The 26,854-nt window shown below is 41.2% G+C and overlaps 1 protein-coding gene and 3 long non-coding RNA genes across 4 annotated transcripts in view; 2 read left to right on the top strand and 2 right to left on the bottom strand.

Moving 5' to 3' along the window:
* The window catches only part of LOC134671719 (uncharacterized), a 404,925-nt gene that overhangs the window by 215,838 nt on the left and 162,233 nt on the right, over positions 1 to 26,854 (top strand). The window lies entirely within an intron of this gene.
* On the top strand, positions 990 to 3,183 carry LOC134671684 (uncharacterized). Its single transcript, XR_010099253.1, has 3 exons — positions 990 to 1,476; positions 1,974 to 2,102; positions 2,985 to 3,183. It is a non-coding gene; the product is annotated as an uncharacterized LOC134671684 (long non-coding RNA).
* On the bottom strand, positions 2,867 to 9,394 carry LOC134671683 (uncharacterized). Its single transcript, XR_010099252.1, has 3 exons — positions 9,033 to 9,394; positions 8,703 to 8,935; positions 2,867 to 3,136 (listed from the first exon to the last, which is right to left on the bottom strand). It is a non-coding gene; the product is annotated as an uncharacterized LOC134671683 (long non-coding RNA).
* On the bottom strand, positions 20,061 to 24,005 carry LOC134672145 (uncharacterized). The gene is made up of 3 exons (XM_063530048.1): positions 23,828 to 24,005; positions 21,471 to 21,699; positions 20,061 to 20,347 (listed from the first exon to the last, which is right to left on the bottom strand). Exons 1-3 carry the CDS (start codon positions 23,926 to 23,928, stop codon positions 20,177 to 20,179), a joined length of 501 nt encoding a protein of 166 aa, XP_063386118.1. The 5' UTR covers positions 23,929 to 24,005; the 3' UTR covers positions 20,061 to 20,176.

The following is a 26,854-nucleotide window of genomic DNA, read 5'->3' as shown; positions in this document are numbered from 1 at the left end:
TCGCGAATATTAATACTTTCTCGAGTTTCAGTTTTGGCCACAGACATGTGTCTTAATAGACGCTTCAAGGACTGGTCAGGTCGAAGTCAGGGGAAATCCTGATGGAGGACCGTAGCGATTCTGACGTGCAAATCGATCGTCGGAACTGGGTATAGCGGCGAAAGACTAATCGAACCATCTAGTAGCTGGTTCCGTCCGAAGTTTCCCTCAGGATAGCTGGCGTCGATTTAAACAGTCTCATCCGGTAAGGTAGGACTCACGCTAAACCGGACCCGGGTCGTGGTTATCCGACATGTCATTTTCTATCGGCTAATCGGTGATCACGTGGTTCTTTCAGTAGAAAAGCGCCGGAAACTCCGGTTCGGCCCCGGCCCGGTCTAGCGTGAGTAATTTTTAATGTGTAAATTAAATACTAAGCGTGCGAGTTATTTTAAAAAGTTGCAAGAAATCGATGCGTAGGTTGACGTGCGACTTGTGCGCGTAATGACATACTGTCCTAAATATTTAAATAAAATAAAAATACTAACTGGCCCCTTTTTCACCACAGTGTCAGGTGCGACAATGTAGACAGTAAATGTGGCTTTCCATCAGAGAAGGGTCCTTATGCTTTATGCGCATGAGGACCCTTTCTAATAGAAAGCTACAAATAGGTAGTCATGTACATTGAAGAAATATCTCGCAAAACAACGTATGCGAGCTCTAGTAAGGTTATATTTCTATGGTTTCGTCTTGAAAGTTGGAAATAGTTTTTCGAGCGATGATTTCAAGAAATTCAAGTCGTGTTTCAAAGGGACGTCTTTATCTTGTTTGGTTTCAACAGAAACTCTCGTTAACGAGTCTACGTGCAAAAGTAAAATTTAAACGAAATGCAAATTTTGTAACTAATTTCTAGTGTTTGATTCTTTTTCTGAAGTAAGTATTCTTGCTAAACCTTTTAAGTGAGTAGTTATTTATTTTATTTATTTATTTATTTACAGCCGTATTCATAAACAGTTAGAGCATTGATCATCAGTTGCTGATAACCGGATGTCACAAAACGTGATTCATAAACACTTTTTAGCGCTAAACAGTTGATCATCTCTTTATTAAATCCTCGGAAAGTTACGGAGCCGAGGACCCTTCTTTATCTGTTTATTATCTGCTATTTTACAAGATGGCGGTCACGAAACAGCTGATTTTGGCAAGAGTGACAAGAGCAAGAGCAAATAGTACGTTTTGGTTAAAATCCCAAATGTGAATGGAAAACAACTTTAATATGTGCAATTACGTATTACATACCTGGATATAGTGCGAAAATGGCGCGAAACCTAAATATCCCGCTTTTTATAAGTTGTTTATGTGATTTTGTGTATGGTGATTTTCGTTTAACCTAAATATCGAAGAAGGCAACAGAATTCTATGATCGCGTAGTCGGAAAAATGCATCATAAACGGAGCGAGTTCCTCCCTCACAGCTATTAGGCGTTTGGAGAAATAGGTAAACCGCCAGATTCACTTAAATCTATGCGGGCCAGCTTCATTGCTCGCCATACAATCGCATTTTCGAAACCAAGTTTGGCTTGGCAAGTAATATTAGAGCGTTCCATGTTCCTAATTAAAAATATTTGGAGGAGTCGCCATCGTCGGACACGGCGAGGACTTACTTATATTTGTGCGTAAACCCTTTAGTTATTCATTATTACCACTTGCCAGAAACGTTGTTTTTAATTTAAGATCAGGGTGTTCGCATTTCGCAAACTTAAATTTAATTGCATTTCTTGCGCACATTATACCTACCTATATAATATTATAGACCCTGTAAGAGTACATCAATCTCGTTCATAGTTTGCAATTGAATAACTAACCATTATACCTAATGAGATTATAATATTTACCATAAGTTAACTTGTTTTATAGACATATTTAACCGACTGTGTTTAATAAAAAATATCACAGGTAAGTAGGCACTACTTAAAAGTATCAACTTATTTACAGGTAAAAGAAGTGTGCACTCTTGTCAGTCTGGTAAAGTGATGAAAAATCTGAAAAAGTCACGGGTATATGCAGTCATTGCATAGGCAGTTTGCTCAATATTGGCTTTGAGCATAACAATTTGGCCTCCAGGTAAAAATATTGCAAGCTGAACTTTATAGAATGAAAGTTTCATTTATGTCAACTAATTATTCAGTATAGTCATCCAGGTTGGATTCTATACCTACCTGTTCTTGACGCTAAGGTTTCCAGTGCTCCCAAAAATGCACTGTCGGCTATTTGTAACTCCGCTAGTTGCCTGTAGGCTGCAGTGCTTAATATCAGATGGGCAGCACTAAACTTGTCCTTGTCATTGTCTGGTATTCAAAAATACCTTTTAATTTTATTCTACATAAGAACCATTAATTACCAATATTATTTTTGAACTTCTTTGAACTAGGTACATAGCATGAACTTACCTATGAATATCTACTTTACTTTATATAAATTGTACACTTTCATCAGAACAATATTGCAAACACATGAATATCATAAATATGTGCAAAATAGGGTCCTACTTTCCTTTTTAGAACTCTCAAAATGATTTGCTATTATGGTATTTATATGAAAATTTATTTTCTAATAATAATCTGGTGCTTTATTTTATACATGGTATGGTGTGACATAATTTATTTTAAGTACAGGAAACATCCCTATTAGACTGCTAGATACATTTAAGATTTTATTGCATTGTAATTAGAAAAATGGAATTTTGAGTATTTCAATATGGGTACAGTCGCCTGCAATAATATGTTACTCTTCGAAGGCTGCAAAAATGTGCAATGCTCTTATGGGCCTTTGTTGTGTAACATATTATTGCAGGTGACTGTACATCATTAACAAAAATTGTACAAACCTTAACAAGTCAAAAAATATATTTAATTAGTAAAATAAAACACCAATTAAATTAGAACAATTTTATTACTTCAACCTAAATCAAGCTAGGTTTTCATTTTGATGTTTTTTTTCTTTTAGGTTTCTTGCTGATTTCCTGCTGGGACTTGCAGTGTACGGAGTCAGTTACACTTCTCTGACCAATATTCACAGCTGTTCACAGGCCACAGCTTTTCTTCCAAAGCCTGGAGTTATTCAACAATAACAGTGGCTAATGATGGTACTTTCAGGATCTGAAAAGATGCAATAATTTGAATAAAAGTATTTTTGTATTCAACAATTTTCTTTAATTTTTAGCTTATGATATAATGGATGTACTTAAGTTAGGGTCACATGATTCAATATAGTTATGGTAACTAAGTATCATTTTAAGCTATAGACAGAGATCAATATGACTTCATTTATTATTCATTACCTATTAGGTACTATAATATGATATCATTGTACATTGACCTTGCAAACTCTCTGGAATAGATGTCCAAACTGTCTGATGAGATATAGATTAGCCAACTTAATTATAACCAACTGTACGCAGAAAACATCTTATTTTTAATCAGCAGGTACACAGTATCTATACACACACCTGTACACTGGTATTTAAATACTGCCTAATTTGTGAACCATCCTTCCTCGTAGTAAGTAGGTTGGCTAGGTGATCGAGTATAATAACCATCGCATTGTTCCATGCATAAAATAAATACCATTACAAAATTATTACTAATGACACGATGACAAGAAGTAAACTCGCGACACAACGGCTTGTTACAATAAAACATCACTTGTACATATAATTATCATTTGGTTCCATTGTATGGTTAAGAAATATAATACCTATAATAGGTAGGTACTGTCAATTGTAGGTATGGTGCGGGAAGAAGAAGACGGATTTTGAGTCGAATATTGCCAAAAATGCGAGCGAAAGGTATACGTGTGCGCTTCGTTAAGGTGCAATGGCGACTAGAGGTCAAACGGTGCACACATGCATACCACTTCCTTCACATTTCGCTTTATTATAAAAAAACTGTTTCCTTAACTAGGTACATAGATGGCGTTACAGGTAAGTACACTAGGATATTTATATTATATTTTTACCTAATATATATGTGTGTATTTATTTATGCATTTATGAACTATTATTATCTATGACAGATTTTAAGTAGGTAAATGTTTTTGGGAAAGTTTTAGCGAGCATCATCCCACACAGGTACGTATGAGTTTTCTATCGTTAACATCCTCCCCCCTAGTGCAGCCCTAGCTGCACTCATCTCTAATGGGACCCAGTGCAACGCGTATAGCAGGTCGCTTGTATATTTACTTATACCAAAATAAAATGTGCATAAACGGTGCTCAATTTGCACTAAATTCAAAGCCATCATGGCGTATGCCTTCACAGGTTCTGAGGTAGTTTGGCGCCATAAAACCCGCAGCACGTTCTGATCTGCCTCTCTAATCCTTATTCGAAGAATCATGACTTTAATGTCGTCGACCGAAGCGTTGGAACCATCCCTAAACCGAAACATAATTCCCAAAAACGATTGAAGCAAGCCTGGGCCTTGTAAAAAAAAATCGTTCAAGCACTGTCCGCCAGAGGTCGCTGCCGAGTCGAAAACAATCCTTAGTTTCTTATTTGAATTATCAATTTCAAAGTGAGCCAAATTGCATATGCGTCCCGTAATTGTGCAATTGTTTACGTCTCGAGCGTAACCATTGGTAAAATGGTTTATTCTCTCATGATCGCATGAAAAATAATCCACGTCTCTTTTAAATTTTCTTTCGAGGCAAAGTAATCTTCTTAAGGGCATAGAATACGAATCTGGCAGGGCTGCATCAAATTCCCATGGCAAGCGAACTTCCCATCTTCCATTAACTAGCTTGGCAGTGTCTTCGAGAATTGAATTCGCCTGTAACTCGTCTTTGCTCTGTCGAGGTTTCGTAGTAACACCGGTCGAACGTAACATCATAGTTAAGTCTTTTTGGGTTTCATTTTCCTCGTGTGATTCCAAATTATCCATATTATTAATAGGTGCGGCAGTTTCCGGATCGGAAGTGTTGTTGTTGTAGACCTTATTTTGTAAATAATTCGCACTATCTATGCACGACGACGGTACCAGCTGATAAGACATAGGCACTGAGTTAGCGGGGGCCGCGGGGGCGGGGGGTGCAGGCGCCAGGTGATCCAGTGGCTGCGCTCGCGTTGATAAAAGTGCTGTGTCATTCCGTAGCCGGGTGCCGGGCGCGGCGCATATGTTACCATGGACACACCAGCCGAGCGGTGTGCGCGAGAGATAAGGCTTATTTTTGCTTCCCCGTATTATTATAACAGGTTCAACCAGATGATAATGGTCCTGACCAATTAGCAATTGTGGTTTAACGTCGGCGCGCAATACATATTGCTTAAAGTCATTTAATTGTTCGTAGCTCTCAAAATTAACACTGGATAGTTTTTGTACTGGCAAATCAAGGTCACTCATTTTACGCGCGCACAGATCGAATGATTCACCTGTGTTATTTGTAATGGTTAAGTTTACAACTTCACTTTTGCATTGTAATTCTGTACTTTTCCAAGCCCCTTGAACTTGTAACGTTTTACTGCAGCCGCGCAATCCCAATGTGTCGGCGAGATCAGCTGATACCAGAGATATCGCTGCCGCGTCATCGAGTAACGCGCAGGCTCGCTTGCTTCCATTAGGTCCGTGCACCACTACTGATACTACTTTCAATAGCACTGTCTTCTTATTAATGTTTATGTTATTTACAAAATCACTTAAGTCCGCGGTTTCGCTCTCGTTAGACTGTATGGCAAATTCACTGTCAATAACGTTAACGTATTTATCACTTAAACCATTTTTATTTTTTGGAATCCAATGTAGTAATTTATGATGAACCTGGCCGCAGTCATCCACGTTGCAAGCCGCGGCGGGGCAGGTCTGCTTATCATGCTGTGATATTAAGCATTTAAAACATAATTTGCTAAAACGTACATAACGCCAGCGATCGCGCCGCATCGCTCGCTTGAACCGTGGACAGTCTGGCAGTGGGTGGCTAGATATTTTACAGAAGTTGCATTTCTCTGTGTCAGTTATTAGTAGAACTGCGTGTTGGGTACCTCGTCGCTCTTCATGCTGTTTTTTATTCTTATCAGCTTGACTATAAATGTGAGACACTCCTGCTGAGGCAGCCTTTACAGCCTCTCGTTCTAAAAAATCCGATAAATGTTCGAACTTTGACCTTTTACTTTCATGTAAATGTTCATACGCGTAGTCACCCCACCGATTTATAAGGACACTTGGGAATTTAGACAGCACGGTGTTTATTAGCTCCGGGCTCCGTAAATAATCAGCTTGATCAATTGAGCGAGCGGTCACGGCAAAGTTTTTTATCTTTGTAGCAAAAACAATAACTTCATTGTGGTAAGCCTGTGATAGCGGTTGCAGTTTCTTGATCTGGTTGACTATTTTATTAACAATCACTTCCGGGTGTCCAAAACGAAGTCCGAGGGTCTGCATAATAATCTTTGGATCAGTTTTGCCGCTGAGCATCGATACAACTGCCTCCTTAGCGTCGCCACGTAAACATTTGCGCAAACGGCCTACGTTTTCTGAGTCACTGAATTTGCAGCGCAATGTTGTGTCTTCATAAGCATCTTTAAATTGCAGCCATTCCATAGGGTCTCCAAAGTACAACGGCAAGTCCTTAGATGTTACCAACCTGGCTATTAGTTCTGGGCTTTGTGTTTTCGAAGTTGAGGCACTAATGGCACTTTGCAGAGCGTTAGCTAATTTTTCGATGTCGCTCGGATCACGCGAAGACTGCTGATGTGCTGTCCGAGCTGCTGGCTGCGGAGTTGGTTGAGCGGCGGGTTGCGGAGCCGGAGGCGGCGCACGGCGCGCCCGGCTTATCGGCGGTCGGCTCGCCGTTAACGTAGCTGGTGGTTTCGAGCTCTTGATGTGGTTTATGTTCTGTAACTTGATCACTGCGTACGATCCATTCTTCAACTTTTTTATAACTGGAGCTAGCAGAACGCTGAGATCTGTCACTTCTATTTGATTGCACTTCCAGAGCTGCGATCTCTAAAGCTAATTTTTTATCGATTAGTTCTTTGTCGATTCTAGCCTTACACTCCGCAGCCTCTAGTTCTAACTGCATTTTTCTAGCCATAAAAACCGACGAGGATACCGATTCATTACTGCGCGGAGGGTATGGCTTCACCAGCTCGTTCTTGGCTTCCACATTATTTTCAGATTGCTGCTCAGGTTTAGGCTGGGGTTGCTGAGCTGACGGTTCTCCATCATTCTCCACTAGATTGGAAGATGCTTCATTATTCATGCGTCGCGTTTGAATAACACTGCGCGGCGGTGTCTTGAACATCGTTCAACTAGTCCTGCTTACAGGTTCTGTTCCCGTGATCCGGTCGAAGTACCAATTTGTCAATTGTAGGTATGGTGCGGGAAGAAGAAGACGGATTTTGAGTCGAATATTGCCAAAAATGCGAGCGAAAGGTATACGTGTGCGCTTCGTTAAGGTGCAATGGCGACTAGAGGTCAAACGGTGCACACATGCATACCACTTCCTTCACATTTCGCTTTATTATAAAAAAACTGTTTCCTTAACTAGGTACATAGATGGCGTTACAGGTAAGTACACTAGGATATTTATATTATATTTTTACCTAATATATATGTGTGTATTTATTTATGCATTTATGAACTATTATTATCTATGACAGATTTTAAGTAGGTAAATGTTTTTGGGAAAGTTTTAGCGAGCATCATCCCACACAGGTACGTATGAGTTTTCTATCGTTAACAGGTACCTATGCATAATTTTAAACAAATACACCAAGCTCCACAAAGCACGGATAAATTTACCAAATTTATAAGTGTTATAACCTTTAAATAATGTCAAAGCCGTCAATGCAAGTGTCAATCTTAACATGTTCAGATACTACATTTTATGTTACGTACCTATGTCTATACTAGTGGCTCTGTGAGCTGTAGACCTCGCGAGCTGAGCTTAAAACTGAGTAAATGTATGGCTTCGTTGTTTAGAAGAATTTAGAGAAACTAATTTGACAATTAAAACCTTAACTATCGAACCTGCTTACAAAATTAACGGAATTCAATAAAAACACGGTGTATAGTAAATTAAAGAAAAACAATACGAAATTTATGTGTAAAAAAATACAAAAAGTTATAATATCCCAGCATACAATTACTGGGGATCGAACCCAGACCCTCTGTGCAAACAGAAAAAGCGAACGTTTACAAACTGAGCCAAATAGTTCTTAGATGGGTTGACGAAATTTAGCTACTCCTTCTCAAATTAAAATTAGTTAAAATTAAATATCTAAATACCGCCTAAACCAGCGATAATTTTTTTCTGCATTTTTTGCTATTAACTCTGTAAACATGTTTCAAAAAGAAAATAGGCTTATGATATCGATACGACTATTTGTTTAGGCGCCAGGTATCACGACTCCGCCATTTTTAAAAAATTCCAAAAACCGGATTGACAAAAAAATTTTATTTAGTCATAAAATTCGGTCACAAAATTTCACGAGAATCGGTTAAGAATTGCGACCTGTAGAGGAGAACATCCGGACATACGAAAGCAAAATGCCCGAGTCAAAACGTAGACCTTCGCTTCGCTTCGGTCAAATATATTATAAATAGATGGTCATGCCCAAAATTTGAACTGTACCTAGAGTTATCATCAAAATCGCTGCAGACTTTTCTTTGTCTAACTCTAAACACTGCAGGTATGTAAGGTAAACAAGAAAGTATAGGACATTGTTCATACCTGATTTAGTGAGTCTGAATGGACTTCGTTTTGTTGACCCGTTGTGAATTTCTGCCGCAACCAGAATAAATTAGTGTGAACTCATGAACCATTATTCAATGGTTCTTCTTGCGGAGGCGAGTGGGGTCTGGTACGGTATCTGGCTTCGACTTCTTCTCTTCGCTAATTATGCACTTCTCGGTTAGTTTGAAAGAACCCCACTTCTTTCGACTCCATTCCACATAATATTGAAACTAAAAGCAATAAGATATAGGTATATCAACATTGCAGTGAACTCATATTATTACTTGTTGCTGTATAAGATACTTGTCTGTAAACGTAGTTACTCACCAAGTTTTATAAAATTTCCGGCCATGCAGCAATCTTTAATTATTTTTGTGGCACAGAAGCTATTTTAATAAGAGATAATTCCGAAAATTAGTCAAAATAGTAAATCAACTTCTTCATGATATTACGATTGGCCGCTAGTGCTGCTGTCAAACTTTTTTTTTAATTTAATGTTCAGCCATATTTTAGTCTATGATGCGCCAAGATGCCAACATAACGCGTCTAATCTGCTTATTAGTTAAGAAGCCCCTAATAAACGTTTATAAATCATGGTTCTTATCAACGGCTTATTAAGCCTAAACAGCGGATTAGCTAATAAGCTGATCATTCCTCATTTAAGGATTTTTTATGAATACGGCTGTTAATCTTTATTGCACATAAGGAAATACACTGTACAAAAGGCGAACTTAATGCCATAAGGCATTCTCTACCAGTCAACCTTTAGGCAAAGCAGATAAGTTGTAGGCGGTGCAAAAACATGTAGTAGATGATACAATTAGGTACATACCTGTACGAACACAATACAATCATAATAAATACACTAATATAAACATACATAAATATAAATAATATTGATACAAATACATATACCTACTTACATATACATATACATACATACTATCGGGTGCAGCGACGGTTGAGCATTTCTCAACGAAAATCGCTTGCACCCAAAACTTTAAAACGTCACGCCTTCTTATATTACAAGTATTACAGCCAATCACAGTCGTGCCTTAAGTATATTGCATCGATATTGTTTTTGGGTTCTTACCTGACCAACCCAAACATGTGTTCACCATCGTTATCAGTTGCATTTTAAAGGGCATTCTATGTTAGAAAGATTACACATCTGGTGCCCGTAAAACAATAGTGCGGTGCGACCAAGAATACGTGGAAACTTTTTTTAATAGCCATAATGTTTGTCCAGAATTGTAAAATTTTGCGCACTTTGCGTGCAGAGACCGTGCGGCGTCTTAACTTAACATCTGCCCGCTTGAACGAATCTTAAATTGTTTAACGACCCTTACTTTTTTGGGCACGTATTTAACCGGTCAACTAATTAATCAGATTTCAGTAGCTTAAAAAATAGAAATAGGTACTAAAATGAATACCTACTTTGGCAACAAAAGCGTTAAAATATTTCAATATGAGCAAGCTACCAATTATTTATTTGGCAACTGAATTATTATGACTCGCGCACGAAGGATTCCTTACCATTGCGTAAAAAACGGCAAACAAGTCACATTTGTTGTATGTGATACCCCACTTAAATATTTATTATAAAAGTAGTTAAGTATATTTTATTCTAACCTATATTATAATATAAATTAAACACATCAATAATATTATTTATTGATCTTTGTTGAACTCGTTAAGCACTCAACTTTTTTGAGACTTAGATAAAAAAATATGTCTAGAAAAAAGGAAAGTCGTCAAGAGATTTAATTTTACAACCGAAACTGCGAGGTAAGGAATTTGAGTTGGGTCATTAGAATGCATTCAATTTTAAGTGTTACTAGCCAGATGTTTCTTGGTGGTTTACTTATAAAAAAAGGTAAAAAAAGCTACTCCTTTCGATTTCATATCCGTTGCAAATTGTACCGTATTGTTAGGCACGTTACGTTTATATTAAAAATTTTGAGTTACTGGTCAAAAATCTTGGACTGTTCCCATTGGTGGATAATGTAAATAAGTGACCGCGTCTGGGGTGCATTTGAAATCGAACTGTAGGATGCTCAACCGTCGCTGCACCCGATAGTACATACATATGAAATCAGATGAACTTACAAAACAGAAACATTCAAGATTTTCCAGTACTGCCAGCAAAGTGCTCACTTAAGGTTTTTTTAAAAGCAAATCTGTTCGGACACTGTTTAATTTTGACAGGGAGACTATTCCAAAGGCGAGCTGCCTGAATTGAGAAGGAATCGGACATATAACCAGTTCGGTGAGATGGTATAGACAGAGAAAGATTGCCAGAAGAGCGAAGCTGACGGACACGAGAGACACCATAGTAGTGGAAGAAAGATTTTAGATATTCGGGGGACTGAGGGTCGTTAAGAACAGAAAAAAGAGTGCAGAGCATGCGAATTTTGCGACGAATACGAATAGGAAACCAGCCAAGTTTAGAGCGGAATGAGGAGACATGATCGTATTTACGGAGACAGAAAACAAAACGAATGCAATTATTCATTAAACGATCTAATTTATCCAGGAGCTCTTCATTTAAGTCCGGATAACACACATCACCATAGTCGATTATTGGCAGTATTAAAGTTTGTACGAGCAATATTTTTGTTTTAATTGGTAAAAAGTGTTTAAGCCTGTTGAGTGCATGAAGAGAACCAGTAACTTTACGGCTAATTTCGGCTACCTGTGTCCTCCAGCTCAGGGTACTATCCAGAAAGACACCCAAGTCTTTTACACTTTGGCTGTAGGGAATAGGCGTGCCATTAAAGTATACAGGAGGTGTAATATCGACTTTAAGGAGCTGTCGGGCGCCGCCTATGACAATGGCCTGACACTTGGAGGGGTTAACGAATAGACCGAACTTCTCAGACCAATGTTGGATGTGTCTGAGATCCAGATTTAGCTTATTAATGGTGGCAGTAAAGGTCAGTTATTGTTTATAGAACAAATTTTAATTAATTAACAACATATTTTTAAATGCCTTATTTTTATTTAGGTAAATTCTGTACTAAACAAATTGTTAAAAATAATGAGTTGTATTTTTTGTTGTTATTCCTAACCTGTGCTTTCTGTTAGTTTATACAGTTTTATATCCTCAAAATAAAATTGTTCATCCTCTGCAGATAAACCTTGAAACCCTAAATATATCCAAGGTCACAAAAAACCGCTAGATTACCCGCTTAATCACCGAACTCTTATGGACGTTATGAAAAAAGGGCATAATGATCTTTTTGCAGGCTTGTAAGCATCATTAGTAGTTGCGTAAATTTGGGAGCCGAAAATAAAAACATTTTGACGGCACGATGTCATAGGCAATAAAATAATTTAAACAACGAATTCGCTTAAAAGTTGGAGGTTTATAGTTCGTTTTTTTTTACCCGACTACGGCAACGCAAAAGGAGGGTTATGATTTTGACCGGTATGTATGTGGGTATGTATGTATGTATGTATGTATGTTCATCTGTTCCCTCATAACTTCTAAAGTACTTATTATAATTTAACAAACGATATGTCATTCGAATCGTCTTAATCGCCCGCTGGTTATAGGCTATATGGCGTCACAAAAAAATGAACACGGCGCCCTCTAGAGGTCATAAAGTCATGAACCAAAAAAATTAAATTATGTAATGATGACGTGTTATACATCATTTTAAAGAGCTCAATTAGCACATTTCAAATATATAAATATTGTTAGCTTTTGCACCCGGCTTTGCTTGCATGCGCTATATAAAAAAATAATTTATTTATCGGTTAGGTAATTCGAACTATGAACCTACATGCGCTCTGGAATCTATCCGCGTGTTACGCGACGCGACTACGGAGACACAAAAAGGTTTTTGCAAAAGAAATTTGTTTGGCCGCTATACATGGTGTTTTTATAATGTCCTGCAACATTTTATAACGTCAATAGGTATAGAAGTCCTGATCAGCCAAAATGTATGAAACAGTAAATTTTTTTCCAAGACACGTACCGTACGCGGTCCGAAGACGGGCGCCTTCAGCGCCCTTGTACTAAAAGTGTCGGGCATAGCCCGACTTACCTACGCGTTCCAAAGCCGGGCGCCTTCGGCGCCCTCATACTATAAGAGTCGGGCGGAGCCCGACGTACGCGTTCCAAAAGCCGGGCGCCTTCGGCGCCCTCATACTAAAAGTGTCGGGCGTAGCCCGACGTACGCGTTCCAAAGTCGGGATACTAAAAGAGTCGGGCGTAGCCCGACTTACGCGTTCCAAATCCGGGCGCCGAAGGCGCCCTCATACTAAAAATGTCGGACGTACGCGTTCTAATGCCGGGCGCCTTAGGCGCCCTCATACTAAAAGAGTCGGGCGGAGCCCGACGTACGCGTTCCAAAGCCAGGCGCCTTCGACGTCCTCATACTAAAAGTGTCGGGCTACGTACGTGTTCCAAAGTCGAAGGCGCCCTCATACTAAAAGAGTCGGGCGTAGCCCGACGTACGCATTCCAAATCCGGGCGCCTTCGGCGCCCTCATACTAAAAGAGTCGGGCGTAGCCCGACGTGCGCGTTCCAAAGTCGAAGGCGCCCTCATACTAAAAGTGTCGGGCGTAGCCCGACGTACGCGTTCCAAAGCCGCCGAAGTGTCGGGCGTAGCTTGACGTACGCGTTCCAATGCCGGGCGCCTTCGGCGCCCTCATACTAAAAGAGTCGGGCGGAGCCCGACGTACGCGTTCCAAAGCCGGGCGCCTTAGGCGCCCTCATACTAAAAGAGTCGGGCGTAGCCCGACGTATGCGTTCCAAAGCCGGGCGCCTTCGGCGCCCTCATACTAAAAGTGTCGGGCGTAGCCCGACGTACGCGTACCAAAGCCGGGCGCCTTCGGCGCCCTCATACTAAAAGTGTCGGGCGTAGCCCGACGTACGCGTTCCAAAGCCGCCGAAGTGTCGGGCGTAGCTTGACGTACGCGTTCCAATGCCGGGCGCCTTCGGCGCCCTCATACTAAAAGAGTCGGGCGGAGCCCGACGTACGCGTTCCAAAGCCGGGCGCCTTAGGCGCCCTCATACTAAAAGAGTCGGGCGTAGCCCGACGTATGCGTTCCAAAGCCGGGCGCCTTCGGCGCCCTCATACTAAAAGTGTCGGGCGTAGCCCGACGTACGCGTACCAAAGCCGGGCGCCTTCGGCGCCCTCATACTAAAAGTGTCGGGCGTAGCCCGACGTACGCGTACCAAAGCCGGGCGCCTTCGACGTCCTCATACTAAAAGTGTCGAGCGTAGCCCGACGTACGCGTTCAAAAGTCGGGCGCTTTCGGCGCCCTCATACTAAAAGAATCGGGCGTAGCCCAACGTATGCGTTCCAAAGCCGGGCGCCTTAGGCGCCCTCATACTAAAAGAGTCGGGCGTAGCCCGACGTATGCGTTCCAAAGCCGGGCGCCTTCGGCGCCCTCATACTAAAAGTGTCGGGCGTAGCCCGACGTACGCGTACCAAAGCCGGGCGCCTTCGGCGCCCTCATACTAAAAGTGTCGGGCGTAGCCCGACGTACGCGTTCCAAAGCCGCCGAAGTGTCGGGCGTAGCTTGACGTACGCGTTCCAATGCCGGGCGCCTTCGGCGCCCTCATACTAAAAGAGTCGGGCGGAGCCCGACGTACGCGTTCCAAAGCCGGGCGCCTTAGGCGCCCTCATACTAAAAGAGTCGGGCGTAGCCCGACGTATGCGTTCCAAAGCCGGGCGCCTTCGGCGCCCTCATACTAAAAGTGTCGGGCGTAGCCCGACGTACGCGTACCAAAGCCGGGCGCCTTCGGCGCCCTCATACTAAAAGTGTCGGGCGTAGCCCGACGTACGCGTACCAAAGCCGGGCGCCTTCGACGTCCTCATACTAAAAGTGTCGAGCGTAGCCCGACGTACGCGTTCAAAAGTCGGGCGCTTTCGGCGCCCTCATACTAAAAGAATCGGGCGTAGCCCAACGTATGCGTTCCAAAGCCGGGCGCCTTCGGCGCCCTCATACTAAAAGTGTCGGGCGTAGCCCGACGTACGCGTACCAAAGCCGGGCGCCTTCGGCGCCCTCATACTAAAAGACTCGGGCGAAGCCCGACGTACGCGTTCCAAAGCCGGGCGCCTTCGGCGCCCTCATACTAAAAGAGTCGGGCGCAGCCCGACGTACGCGTTCCAAAGTCGAAGGCGCCCTCATACTAAAAGTGTCGGGCGTAGCCCGACGTACGCGTACCAAAGCCGGGCGCATTCGGCTCCCTCATACTAAAAGAGTCGGGCGTAGCCCGAAGTACGCGTTCCTAAGCCGGGCGCCTTCGGCGCCCTCATACTACTTCGTGCATTTCTGTACTGAGGACGCCCTCGCAAAAATAATATAAAGTGACTTCAAAAAGTTAGTAACGAAATCATGACCCCAAAATTAATTAAATAAAAAATAAGTTCAAAAACTAAAACCCGACTACTGCAAATCGCGCTTTAAAAAGTATGAAACAAGATAGAATTCTTATCTGAAATTATCAAGCAGGAAATATTATAAATGTTACCATTTTTTTATATAAAAAATACAACGTAATATAATTTACTAAATTTTTTATATATTTACAGAGGTTCAGAGGATAGCCGTGGTCGTATGCCATATTATTTTTAAGTTTATAATCGTGGCATACGACCACGGCGATCCTCTGAATCTCTATAAATATATAAAAAATTTAGTAAATTGTATTACGTTGTATTTTTTATATAAAAATATGGTAACATTTATAATATTTCCTGCTTGATAATTTCAGATAAGAATTCTATCTTGTTTCATACTTTTTAAAGCGCGATTTGCAGTAGTCGGGTTTTAGTTTTTGAACTTATTTTTTATAGCATTAGAAATAAGGTTTTAAAAAAAATCTTGATGTGTCTTTTAATTAAAAAGACACATTTTAAAAATAAAAAAATAAATTTGCAAGTAGAAAAAATACCTATGTAGTTATCAAGATTTTGTGCCAGAAATAGATTCTTAATATAACCTCTCAAAAGTTTGAGACATGACGCGTTCTATACCTTATATATTTCCGTGATTTATTGAGAAAAATGTAAATCATACCAGTACCTACCCCTAAGTATAAATTTCATATAATACGGCCACAATAATATTGGAGCGGCGTTAATAATAGCGTAAGGTAACTTTTGTCCTGGAACGTCACATATCTTTACTTCATATCCAGTGAATCTCTAATTCGTTTCCCGGATCCGCGCTGTGCGTTTGATACCATACCTACCCCTTTTGATAAAAGCATTCACGTCAGCTAATGTATCTCCAAAATCCTCATAATTCTCGCGAACCATTAACCTCACCGTTTGTCAGCTGAAGAATGACCCGAAAACTAAATCCTTATGTGAACACATCCAGCCTATTGTGTTCGTAATTTCTTCAAAATTGCTCCTTTGTCGTCCGGTGTGCGTATCAGATACCATACTCTTTTGTGCTCATGCTGGTATTGTAACTGCTTTCCTAATCCGAGCGAGTCTTAACTCAGGTCAACCAGTATACAGCACGGCTACCATCAGTTTGGCATTGACATAAACGCTATCGTGAACGTAATTTACTTTCGATAGGTAATTTACCGTTTACTCGTACTAATTAAATAATAATTATTGCTCTTTTTTTAGTATAGTTAGTAAGGGACAGTATCGTTTGGAGTGGAGTGAAGTTAGGCACATAAGACCGTAAAGAAACGTAAAACGTGACATACGGCACGTTTATTCACTGAAAGTAAGTGAAAAATACTCTGCCAACTGATGGTAGAGGCTCAAGTGAATTTAGCGACTATTAGAAATTGACATTTGCGAATTCTTCGTCTGACCACTGAACCCTAGTGTAAAGATGACAGTCCATTTCCAATAACAGCTGCATTATTGTTAATTTTACTATGGAAATTGACAATGACAGCGACGCGTTCAGTACCGGTAACGCAGCTGCGGTTAGAAATGGAATGTTACCATAAATTTCATTCGAAACCGTGACGAGCAATCGCGTTTGTTAATGAAACGGTTTTTATTTAGCTTGACCCCGTATCTTCTTTGTATAAATCTACATTTATATGCTTCAAGTCTTGCAATTGATTTTTCGACCACTTCTTCTTAACCGATTTCGATGAAATTTGGCATACGTGTCAAGTTCCCGTGACAATTACTTTTTATAATATGTTTCGTTTGGGTCCTTTATCGTAAAAAAACCGGGAAGCGTTATAAATAATATAAAAAATTTGGGAATAATGGTAACATTCCATTTCTGACCGCAGCTGCACGACTGGTACTGAACGCGTCGCTGTTATTGTCAATTTCCATAGTAAAATGAACAGTATTGCAGCTGCGGTTAGAAATGGAATGTTACCATAATGTTGCAGGAACCAGTGTAAATGGGCGTATTACGCAGGAAATCGTACTAAACGTATACGTAATTGTATTAAGCGGGTTCCTTTACTCCTTTTTCCCCATCCAGGTGTCTCCTCTACACGATGGGCCAGCGCCGGCCACTCCAAGGGACGCAGCCATGCGAGAATAAGATAGCAATATCACTTGCTCCCTCTAACGCATACATGGGTCCCTTGGTGTGGCCGGCGTTGGCCCATCGTGTAGAGGAGCCATGAGGTCTTGTTACGTTGGCCCAACCTTCAACTTCCGCGGGGACAAGCTCACCAATAGGAAAGGGGCTGTCAAAGAGGCAGACAATTCCCCTTAAACGCCTAATTTTCCTGACGATTTGCGGAATAGTGCCAGTTTGTAAGCGAAGTCGTAACGTGGCTTGACTATCTATATACTCTGTATCTTTAGTTAAGTACTTAAATAAATAAAAATAATTTGTACATTATCGGGTAGTTATTAATTATTGATTAAACAACCAAATACAAAACCACCTGGATCTGTTACTGAACGAACTGACTTTAACCTACATTATTTGATCATGTAATGTTTTCATCTACCTTCAACTGGCTTAAGTAGTCATTGGAGGGTAGATTTTGTTTACTCTTTTTAGGGTTCCGTACCCAAAGGGTAAAACGGGACCCTATTACTAAGACTTCGCTGTCCGTCCGTCCGTCCGTCCGTCTGTCACCAGGCTGTATCTCACGAACCGTGATAGCTAGATAGTTGAAATTTTCACAGATGATGTATTTCTGTTGCCGCTATAACAACAAATACTAAAAACATAATAAAATAAAGATTTAAATGGGGCTCCCATACAACAAACGTGATTTTTGACCAAAGTTAAGCAACGTCGGGCGTGGTCAGTACTTGGATGGGTGACCGTTTTCTTTTTGCATTTTTTCCGTTTTTTTTTGCTTTATGGTACGGAACCCTTCGTGCGCGAGTCGGACTCGCACTTGCCCGGTTTTTAAATACCTAAAGATACAGACTATAGATAAAGTAAATACTAATAACAGGTTTCTTGACCCCGTCAATAAATTTCTAGAATTAGAATCGTCGGATTCCAAATGCAAAATTGTATTTCAGACTGACTTCTTTTCCTAAAAGATTCACGTTAGACCGGGCCGGAGCTTCCGGGGCTTACTTTTCTATGGCCTGACAAGTAATCACGTGATGGTTTCCATAGAAAACGATGCGCCGAAATGTCCGGACACAGCCCGGTTTAACGTGAGTCATCCTTAACTCTTCCTACATATCCAACATTTACAAGTAAACTCACCTAGACATTTTCTGTAGTAACCCAGCTCACCGCTATACGAAAAATCCACATCGATTTACCATTGTCAGTACATGTATCCACATGATTGACGATCTATGGTTCAGGGTTCAAGTTATCCTGGTTTTTATAGAAATATCTATGCAACCAGGTTAGTTTGAACCGCCTGATGAGGGTTTTATCGGCAACGTTCAGTTTGGGGTTAATCCTTGGCATGAAAGATCTGAATTGTCTTACCAGTATTTGAGAAAAGGGTATTCGATAATACCTGACTCATTGACGTGTATTGACGTGTGCCTACAGGGTCATTTTTGGACCGTTAAGGTGACAGTCCATTTCCAACGACAACTGAACTACTGTTCATTTTAATATGGAAATTGACAATGACAGCGACGCGTTCAGTACCGGTAGTGCAGCTGCGGTTAGAAATGGAAAGTTACCATTAGCCATATTGTGTAAGGTGATTAGGTAGGCCATACTGAACAACTTTTTCTATGACACCAACCCTGAAATCCCAAAAAAAAATTGGCCTTCTCATAGAAAACGTCGACATCAATCACTCGACCAAAATGTATGAAACGGCCAAAAGAATTTTTGTGATTTCGGAGTTTGTCCGATAGAGAAAGTTCTCTAGCGTTGCAGGCTACGGAGCCTGCTTACCATCAGACAGGCCGTGTGCTTGTTTGTATTGTAGTAGAATAATAAAAGGTCAACAACAACAGTCGATCTTATTGTAGCTTCTCTTCTTATAGATCTTATAAAAGCTAAATTGTTTAACTTAGGATGTTGCTAACGTGTAGGCGCCGGAAACGCCGCCATGCTGTCTAACGGAAGTGCTTATTCGCCACGTACTGAAATAATTCCATGTGGAAACATTATTTCGTAAATTTCACCTAGTTATAGACTACAGTACAAATATTCTTTATTGCTCACCAATATGAAAAAGAACATGATATAAACATTGGTGGTGATTACGTTATAATCTACAAAGGATGACTCGCGATAGACCGAGCCGGGCCCGGGCCGAGGCGTCCGACACGTCATTTACTATGACGGCTGATCGTTGACGTGGTGCTTTCCATAGAAAACGAAGCGTCGGAAGCTCCGGCCCGACCCTGGCCCGGTCTAGCGTGAGTCATCCTTTACGGCGTCTTAAGTCAATTGTTTCAATCTAATGATAACATTCCATTTCTAACAATCAATCTAATGGTAATAACATTCCATTTCTAACCGCAGCTGCACTACTGATTCGAACGCGTCGGTATGATTGTCAATTTCCATTAAAATGAATGGTATCTAGTGCAGCTGTCGTTGGAAATGGAATGTCACCTTAATTGTCATTTTATTGTTTACCAACACGACGTATGTAAACAAGTGTACAGCCCGCAAAACTATTAGATCAGCACCCCTGCATACATTTGTATGCAAAGGTACTTTGCCGTAGGTACTTTTACATAGAACATAGAAATAGAAGGAAAAAATCTCAACATAAATAAACCAATTCTATATTTGAGAATTTTCAGAAAAAATGGTACCATTTACTTGTTTTTTTTTAAAACATCATGTTTTGAGTTATTTAAACTCAGTAGAATCACCAGTATACTATTGAATGAGACAAAGAAAATAAATGTCCCCAGTTTTTCATACAAATTTTGGGTATCAGTTTTGTGACGGTCCATACAAAATGTATGTGAAATCATTTTTGAGGATTTATTTATTTATTTTCAAATCGATAGTCCTCGTGATTCTGAGTAGAAGTAACCCAAAAATTAATGTATTTTCGAAAAAAAAAATGGTACACTTTTAAGTGAAAACGCCCATTTATCACATGTAAGCTACCAAGCCGCCGCGTACTCGTCGCTAGTGTTCCGGCACCACGCACGCACGCGCCCTTTCATGCGGTGTCCGGTCGGCGCGCGCACGAGCACGAGGAAGTACCGGTACCCCACTCCCCCGCGCAGCAGCGTGGGAAGACACCCGCCAGTATCCACCGCCAGTCTGCTCAGCTGGAATATAGACCGACCGCTTAACTGAGTCCTCGCCTGCACGGTACGGGGGCGACGGGGCGGGACGACTAGGGGTGGCGGGGAATGTGCGCGCGGCAGGCGGGTGTAGGTACGCTCGCACCTTCCCCGCCACGCTTAGTCGTCGCACCCGGGAAGGTTCACCCGCCTGCCGCGCGCACTTTCCCCGACACCCTTAGTCGTCCCGCCCTGTCGCCCCCGTACCGCGCAGGCGAGGACTCAGTTAAGCGGTCGGTCTATGGAATATTATTTCCTGGAATTAAAGGTCAATCGATCGAAAATCTGTCTGTCTGTGTGTGTGGGTGGTCTTATAAACCTGCTATCTATTGACGTGGAAGATGAGAAACGTCTTTAAGAACTCGTAAGGGTCGGAAAAGCCAGATGCAACGAAAAGTGTTATAGCGCGGTGACTTATGTCACTTATGTCCCTGCAAGTACATATACGTATTACCTACATGCACTCGGCTTTCGGCCTCGAGTTTAAGCACGCACGCTTCGGACCTTCGACCCTACCCGGAGCGCGGGTTTCAGTGCTCCTAATTAAGATACCTGCTTGTGGAAATTGCAGAAAGCATGCACCTGTCGGACATTGCGGGCCTTTAGCCCTATGCGTAATTCGGCCTCCGCCGGCCTTCACATTTATACCTTGTACTTTGTTTGTGTGTTAAGGGACTAATCTCCTGCAGCTCAGCCTGAGCCCCGCGTGTGAGCACGCCTCTCTCGGATGCTTCTGGCTTTTGGCTCCACGCAGTGATTGGCCTACGGCCTTTGCAATAAAGATACTTGTGGAAGTTGCAAGAGCATGAAATAGTCAGGCGCTCCTAGCCTTCGGCCCTACGCGAGCTCGTCTTTTCGCAATGAAGATATTTGTGGAAGTTGCATCATGTAGCTGGCTCTGGGCCTTCGGCCTTACGCGGAGCTTGGCCTTAAGTCATGGTACTACCACTTCTTACGTAAACTATTGCGTCCCTGATACAGCCACCCGTATTTATTACGGTATGTAATTCTGATTAGAAAAACACTACCCTAAAAAAAAGTAAAAAGCGGCCACTATTCTGGACTTTGCCAAATTAAAGGTAACTAAGATATATTTTTTTAAACTTACAATGCAATTATGATCCCCTCTAAAAAACGCTTGCTGCCCTTCCTCCCTCGCTGGATAATCGAACACCTTATTATACACCCGCTTATTTCCCTTTCTGTGAAAGCCTTGGGTTAGATTATGGTAGTTGGTGCCGGAGAATAGGCTCCTCTTTGGAGTGGGGAGGGGACTTGGGTGCTGCGCGGTGTCGAACATTGGGAGGTACTTCAGTTGGGATGGGTTTATTCGAGGGCTGAAATATTAAAGTAATGTAAGGACGGTAAGCACGAAGAATACTTGAATAAGAACTACAGGCCTAGCCAAGGTGACAATCGCTTGCGCCTCGCTATCGAATCTCGTTGCGTCTCTATCACTCTTCCATATCAATGTGACAGTGATAGATGCGTTTCGTTCGCTACGGAGCGTTAGCGATTGGCATGTTGTCTACGGGGCCTGTACAACTAGAGTCGCACCAAGAAAAGTCTGCAGCGGATTTGATAGGCCACGCAGTGTAAGTGTTATTTATACGTCATGACTTCATAGAAGTTTGGCGTTTAAAACGACACTTGCACTGCGTGGGCTATCAAAATCGCTGCAGACTTTTCACGGTCTGACTTTAGGGAACAAAACAAATTTTGCAAGAGAAAAAAAGGTGCGGGTGCAAACACGTAGGCCTTTTAGAGTTGGTCTAGAGTCTAGGTCTAGACTTTCAAAGATTAAATTTTTTTTTCAAAGAATACTCCAGAATTTGGGACGTCGTGGCCGGACTGCCTAGTGATTAGGGCGTTAGACACCAGTACACCAAGGCCTCGGCCACACTGGTGAGGCCGGAATGAACTCACTAGAGGGCTTGGTCACGTTTTCTTTAGTATATGTGGTAACTAAACGCTGTTCCCCCGCCGCCCCCTCTCTCTTGGGGAATAGACACCCCTGACACCTTGGCCACCGGCTCATACAGTTTGGGAGCGTTTACATGCGGATTTTCTTGGACCTTTCTGTGGTAAGATGTTTTTGGTGGTGATAGATAGCTACTCAAAGTGGCCAGACGCATATATGATGTCTAATATAACGGCCACTAATACACTAAAAAATTTTAAGTCACTATTTGCTCGGTACGGTTACCCGCTCCATTTGGTGGTGGATAATGGGACAACGTGGACGAGTACTGAATTTAAAGATTATTGTAAGAGTAAAAATATAAAAATATGTTACACCCCACCTTATTACCCAGCAACGAATGGAGCCGCCGAACGCTTTGTACAGACTTTTAAAAGCCATGTAAAGAAAATTATAGCCAGTGGAAAGTCACTGGAAGACGCAACAAACTTATTTTTAGTTGATTATCAAACAAGTGTAAATAGAGCTACTGGTGTCAGTCCCTCGAAACTAATGTATCAGCGGGAGCTGAGAACTAGATTTTCCTTGCTTAGACCACAGCCTGTAAGTGCTAGGTTGCAAATTAATAATGAAAAACTAGTACAGTTCAGTGAGGGAAATCGAAATGTGACTTTTGATGTGGCGACGAAAGTCATGGTTAGAGATTATAGAGATAAAAAACGAAAGTGGATTGGGGGAGAAATTAAGGAGTGTCTGACACCAGGGGTTACATATTTGGTAAAGGTGGAGGGGAGAATCATAAAACGCCACGTTAACCAAATGTTAGCTATAAGTAATTAGTGTAATTTAAGTGCTCGCTGTAAGTTAAGCGTTCTTTAATAAATGTACCGGGGGAGAGTGTGGTAACTAAACGCTGTTCCCCCGCCGCCCCCTCTCTCTTGGGGAATAGACAGTGTACGACTAAGGTGTTTCTCTTACCAATTAATAGAATAAATAATAGTTAACAGACCCAGTATTTGGTATTAATTAATTACCTACAAATACACCCCCATCGAGCATCCCGAAATTACAGTATATGACTCTTTTTCAGTTTACAGCATTTACTACATGAGTGAGATGACACGTTAATAGACGTACATATAAACTTTTATGTCTTAAAGCTAATTAGCGATCTATTTAACATAACCTAGTTAGCAGGTTTGAATGAGTCGCGGTTAGTTTCACTAGACTTATATCGACCGAGATATGAACCGTGATTACTTTTTGTATTGTTTTCGAGTTCCCGAAAGCGAACGCAGCTGACGTGCACGAATGAAGGTAGACCGAGCGCGGTCTACATACACAACTTTGACACCCACCCGCTATCATGAGTTACCGGTAAACAAGATGCATGTAACTGCGTGGCAATATCGGGAGCTCGAAAACAATACAAAAGGTTTAATCACGGTTCATATCCCGGTCAATATAAGTTTGCTGATAACCTAGTTACGTATCTATAATCTCACATTATGACATTGTGTGCCTAAAACATCATTAACACTTACAAAATGCGTCTTCCCACACCGAAACTGTTTTTCTCATAATTATAGCTATTACTTAACACCCATGCAAATTTGATTACACAAAAAACAAGAATTATTTTCATTTCTTTGCTATAACAAACAAAACTTTAAACTCGTGCAATCCATAGCTTAGGAAAAATGTTTTAGCACGGCAAAAGGCTATTTGAGATGTTTTATTGTAGTGCCTTTTTTATCGCTTCTATAAAAATTGGATTTCAATGAATTCTTTTAACATGAGAATAAAATCGGACTGCAGGTCGCAGCTTACGTGGATAAACCCCTTTATTTTAAATGCGGAAAATACTGTGAGAATGTAACATTATTAAATCGAATTTAACCTTTACAAAAAATGAACCAAATAGTCTTAAAAATATTAATTCTTTCAGAGGCTTAGTTTGTTTAAGGTAAAACGTTTATTTAACATAAAATAATTTTATTACGTTCTGTAACGATATAAATTGATAAATATTGTAAATAAACATCTTCTTCTTCTTCCTAACCCTATCCCATTTACTTGGGGTCGGCTCTCCTTATATGGCGTCGCCAGAAGCGTCTGTCCTGGGTCGTCTCTGGTGGTATTATTTTTTCTTTAATGTTCTCTTTTACAAGACCTAATCACATGTCATCTCATGATTGTAAATAAACATAAAATGAATAATATTTCTTTTGTAGTGTGCAATAAAGCATTTTATTATTATTATTATTTGTATCTCCTTTCTGGATTTCACGGGCCTATACATCCCGGTCTTTTGATAGGCTTGCGTGGGGATACAGATCCAACACGTAGAGGCCCTTTGGAGAGCTTTAATGTCATGTAGAACGCCTGCTGGAACCCGCTCACAGGCGCAACAATAGACACCCATGAACCGGTTGCAGCAGGCATTGGGACTATTGTAGAAAAAGTGAACAGTGTTCCGGTCTATAGATTGAAGTTTGGGTGGACAATGAAACTGGTCTATTGCAAAGAGGTCCGGACACCTGCCATAACAATGTTAACACCGTCATCGAGGCAGGTGGTGACTTGCCGCTGACTAGATGGGCCCCTGAAACTGCCGTCGTAAAGACGACCAGGAGCAACATCGGTGTGAGCGGCTCAGGGGTGTCAAGAGGTGTGCGCCGCTTTCTACCCAGTGGCTGTTACCAGCCACTGTGCCAACTCGCGTCTTATGCATCTTTCACTTCCACCCCTGGAGCATATAGCTCTAGCGACTCCTCTCTGGGCGGCCAATGAAGGCAAGCCAGAGCTGAGAGTCCTGCGGGTCCCCTTGGGGTCCACTCCGACCGACGAAGACACGCCGGAGACGGAGACCCTGACCGACTCTCGGGAGCACTCGGGTCCGTGGGGTCGTTACTCCCCAACAGCTCGCCACAAGCTGCCCTGCGGGCTTATTATTATTAATATTAAATTATTAACTTTAACCACTTTATCCGTGCCGCTTTTACACAAGAGCTGACAAACATATTGACATCATTAAATCAAATGTAATTAAACTTCGCCCTAATACAATAAATTATGTCTGATATAACAAATAGTGTCACCGTTTTGCCGTAATTCTAAAATCAGCCGAATGGCGTGTACTCTGCCCATAACTGGCAACAGCGTGGGCTTGGCGATGCACGATATTATATTCCTTTAGCGAGTCGAGGTGAATTGGACGTTCAAGTCAAACAGGAGGCCAATTCAAAGTTATGTTTTGACATCAAAATTATATCTAAAAGATGTCATAAGTGTCCCTAGTGAAAAAAGGTATAAGTCTGGGGCAGCGCAGTTGTAAAAGGATGTAAGTTCTAAGTAACACCTGTGCCCTTTTACTCCTAAGCTGCATGAGACTTGTACCCTTTTTCACTGGGGCCACAGCATTTAGTTACCTAATGGCGCGAACTAAAGGTACGGGCCAAGAATTGAGTGACATCATTTTATCAAGGAAATTGACAGTGAGATTTGTTTTACTCGCAATGGTAGTGTTGTTAACATAATGCTAATTATTTTCCATCGTTTTTCACGGTGTCTTGCTATTTCAGTCTGTCAAACATCAAACATCAACATTTATTCAGCAAATAGGCCACAAGGGCACTTTTACACGTCAACATTGAATTTACATAAAAGCAAAAATAATAACATCAACAATTTTATAAAACAAAACTAACAATTCAATCTAACATATTACAATTACTAAGAGATGTATATGGTCTCTAAATGTCGAAGTACATACAAAATACAGATAAAAAAACACACGAAAGAAAATCTATAATATTTAGAGGTGTAAATGTCTCTAGGTGTCAGAACTATAAGATTATATAGTTTATCAAGTTATCCTTAGAGATGTATAGGGTCTCCAAGAGTCAATATCCTGTTACATTAATTCATTAAAGAAAAGAAACATACGAGAACAGAATGAGGCGTCTCACTGTAATTAATTAATAAAAATTAAGTTACTAAGTATAAAGCTCGTATTAGCTTAAACAGACCAGTCTCCACAAACAGCACCCGTTCACGAGTATGACGCGTATCTCAGCCATCGCCTCCCTCAACCTTCATTCGGGAAAGTGGCGACCCGATCAACGAGTATGAGATCAACGAGTAGTAGTATGAGTCTCGGCATAGGTCGCATAGCTCTTGGTACAAAAAGTACTGAGGTTGAAGAAGCATGACGAATACAAACGTTTCCGAGAAGATACGATGGAAAACAGTTATGCCCTACATCTGTACGTTTACCAGGGCTATAACCGCGAAAATCGAAGTTCGTCAATTCCGGGCATTTTTCTCCGTTACTCTAATTATGTCTTAGTGAGAGTAAAAGAGAAAGATCCCCGCAATTTGTGAATTCCGGTTTTCGCGGTAGGCCGCCAGTTTGCGTGAGCACCCGCCTCGCTTATTTTCAGTAAACAATTGGAATCACTTGATTTATATCATAACGACCTGCATTATTTCGACGACAATTTTATGCACGGCTGTTGTATAAAGAGGATTTGTTTGAAAAATTGTTTGAGAGATAACGAAATTCATTT

The sequence above is a fragment of the Cydia fagiglandana genome, chromosome 16, assembly GCF_963556715.1.
Source record: "Cydia fagiglandana chromosome 16, ilCydFagi1.1, whole genome shotgun sequence".
Classification (NCBI taxonomy): domain Eukaryota; kingdom Metazoa; phylum Arthropoda; class Insecta; order Lepidoptera; family Tortricidae; genus Cydia; species Cydia fagiglandana.
The sequence above is the reverse complement of the archived record's forward strand: the minus strand, read 5'-3'. Positions and strand labels throughout refer to the sequence as shown.

What these genes read in the sequence shown, in the direction of transcription:
- LOC134672145 (XM_063530048.1), bottom strand. Translation starts at nt 23,928, where the DNA reads ATGAAAATAATTCTTGTTTTTTGTGTAATCAAATTTGCATGGGTGTTA. An exon ending in GGTGTGGGAAGACGCATTTT is followed by an intron (nt 21,700 to 23,827) that starts GTAAGTGTTAAT and finishes TTAATATTTCAG; the next exon opens with CCCTCGAATAAACCCATCCC. An exon ending in GAGGGGATCATAATTGCATT is followed by an intron (nt 20,348 to 21,470) that starts GTAAGTTTAAAA and finishes TCTATATTCCAG; the next exon opens with CTGAGCAGACTGGCGGTGGA.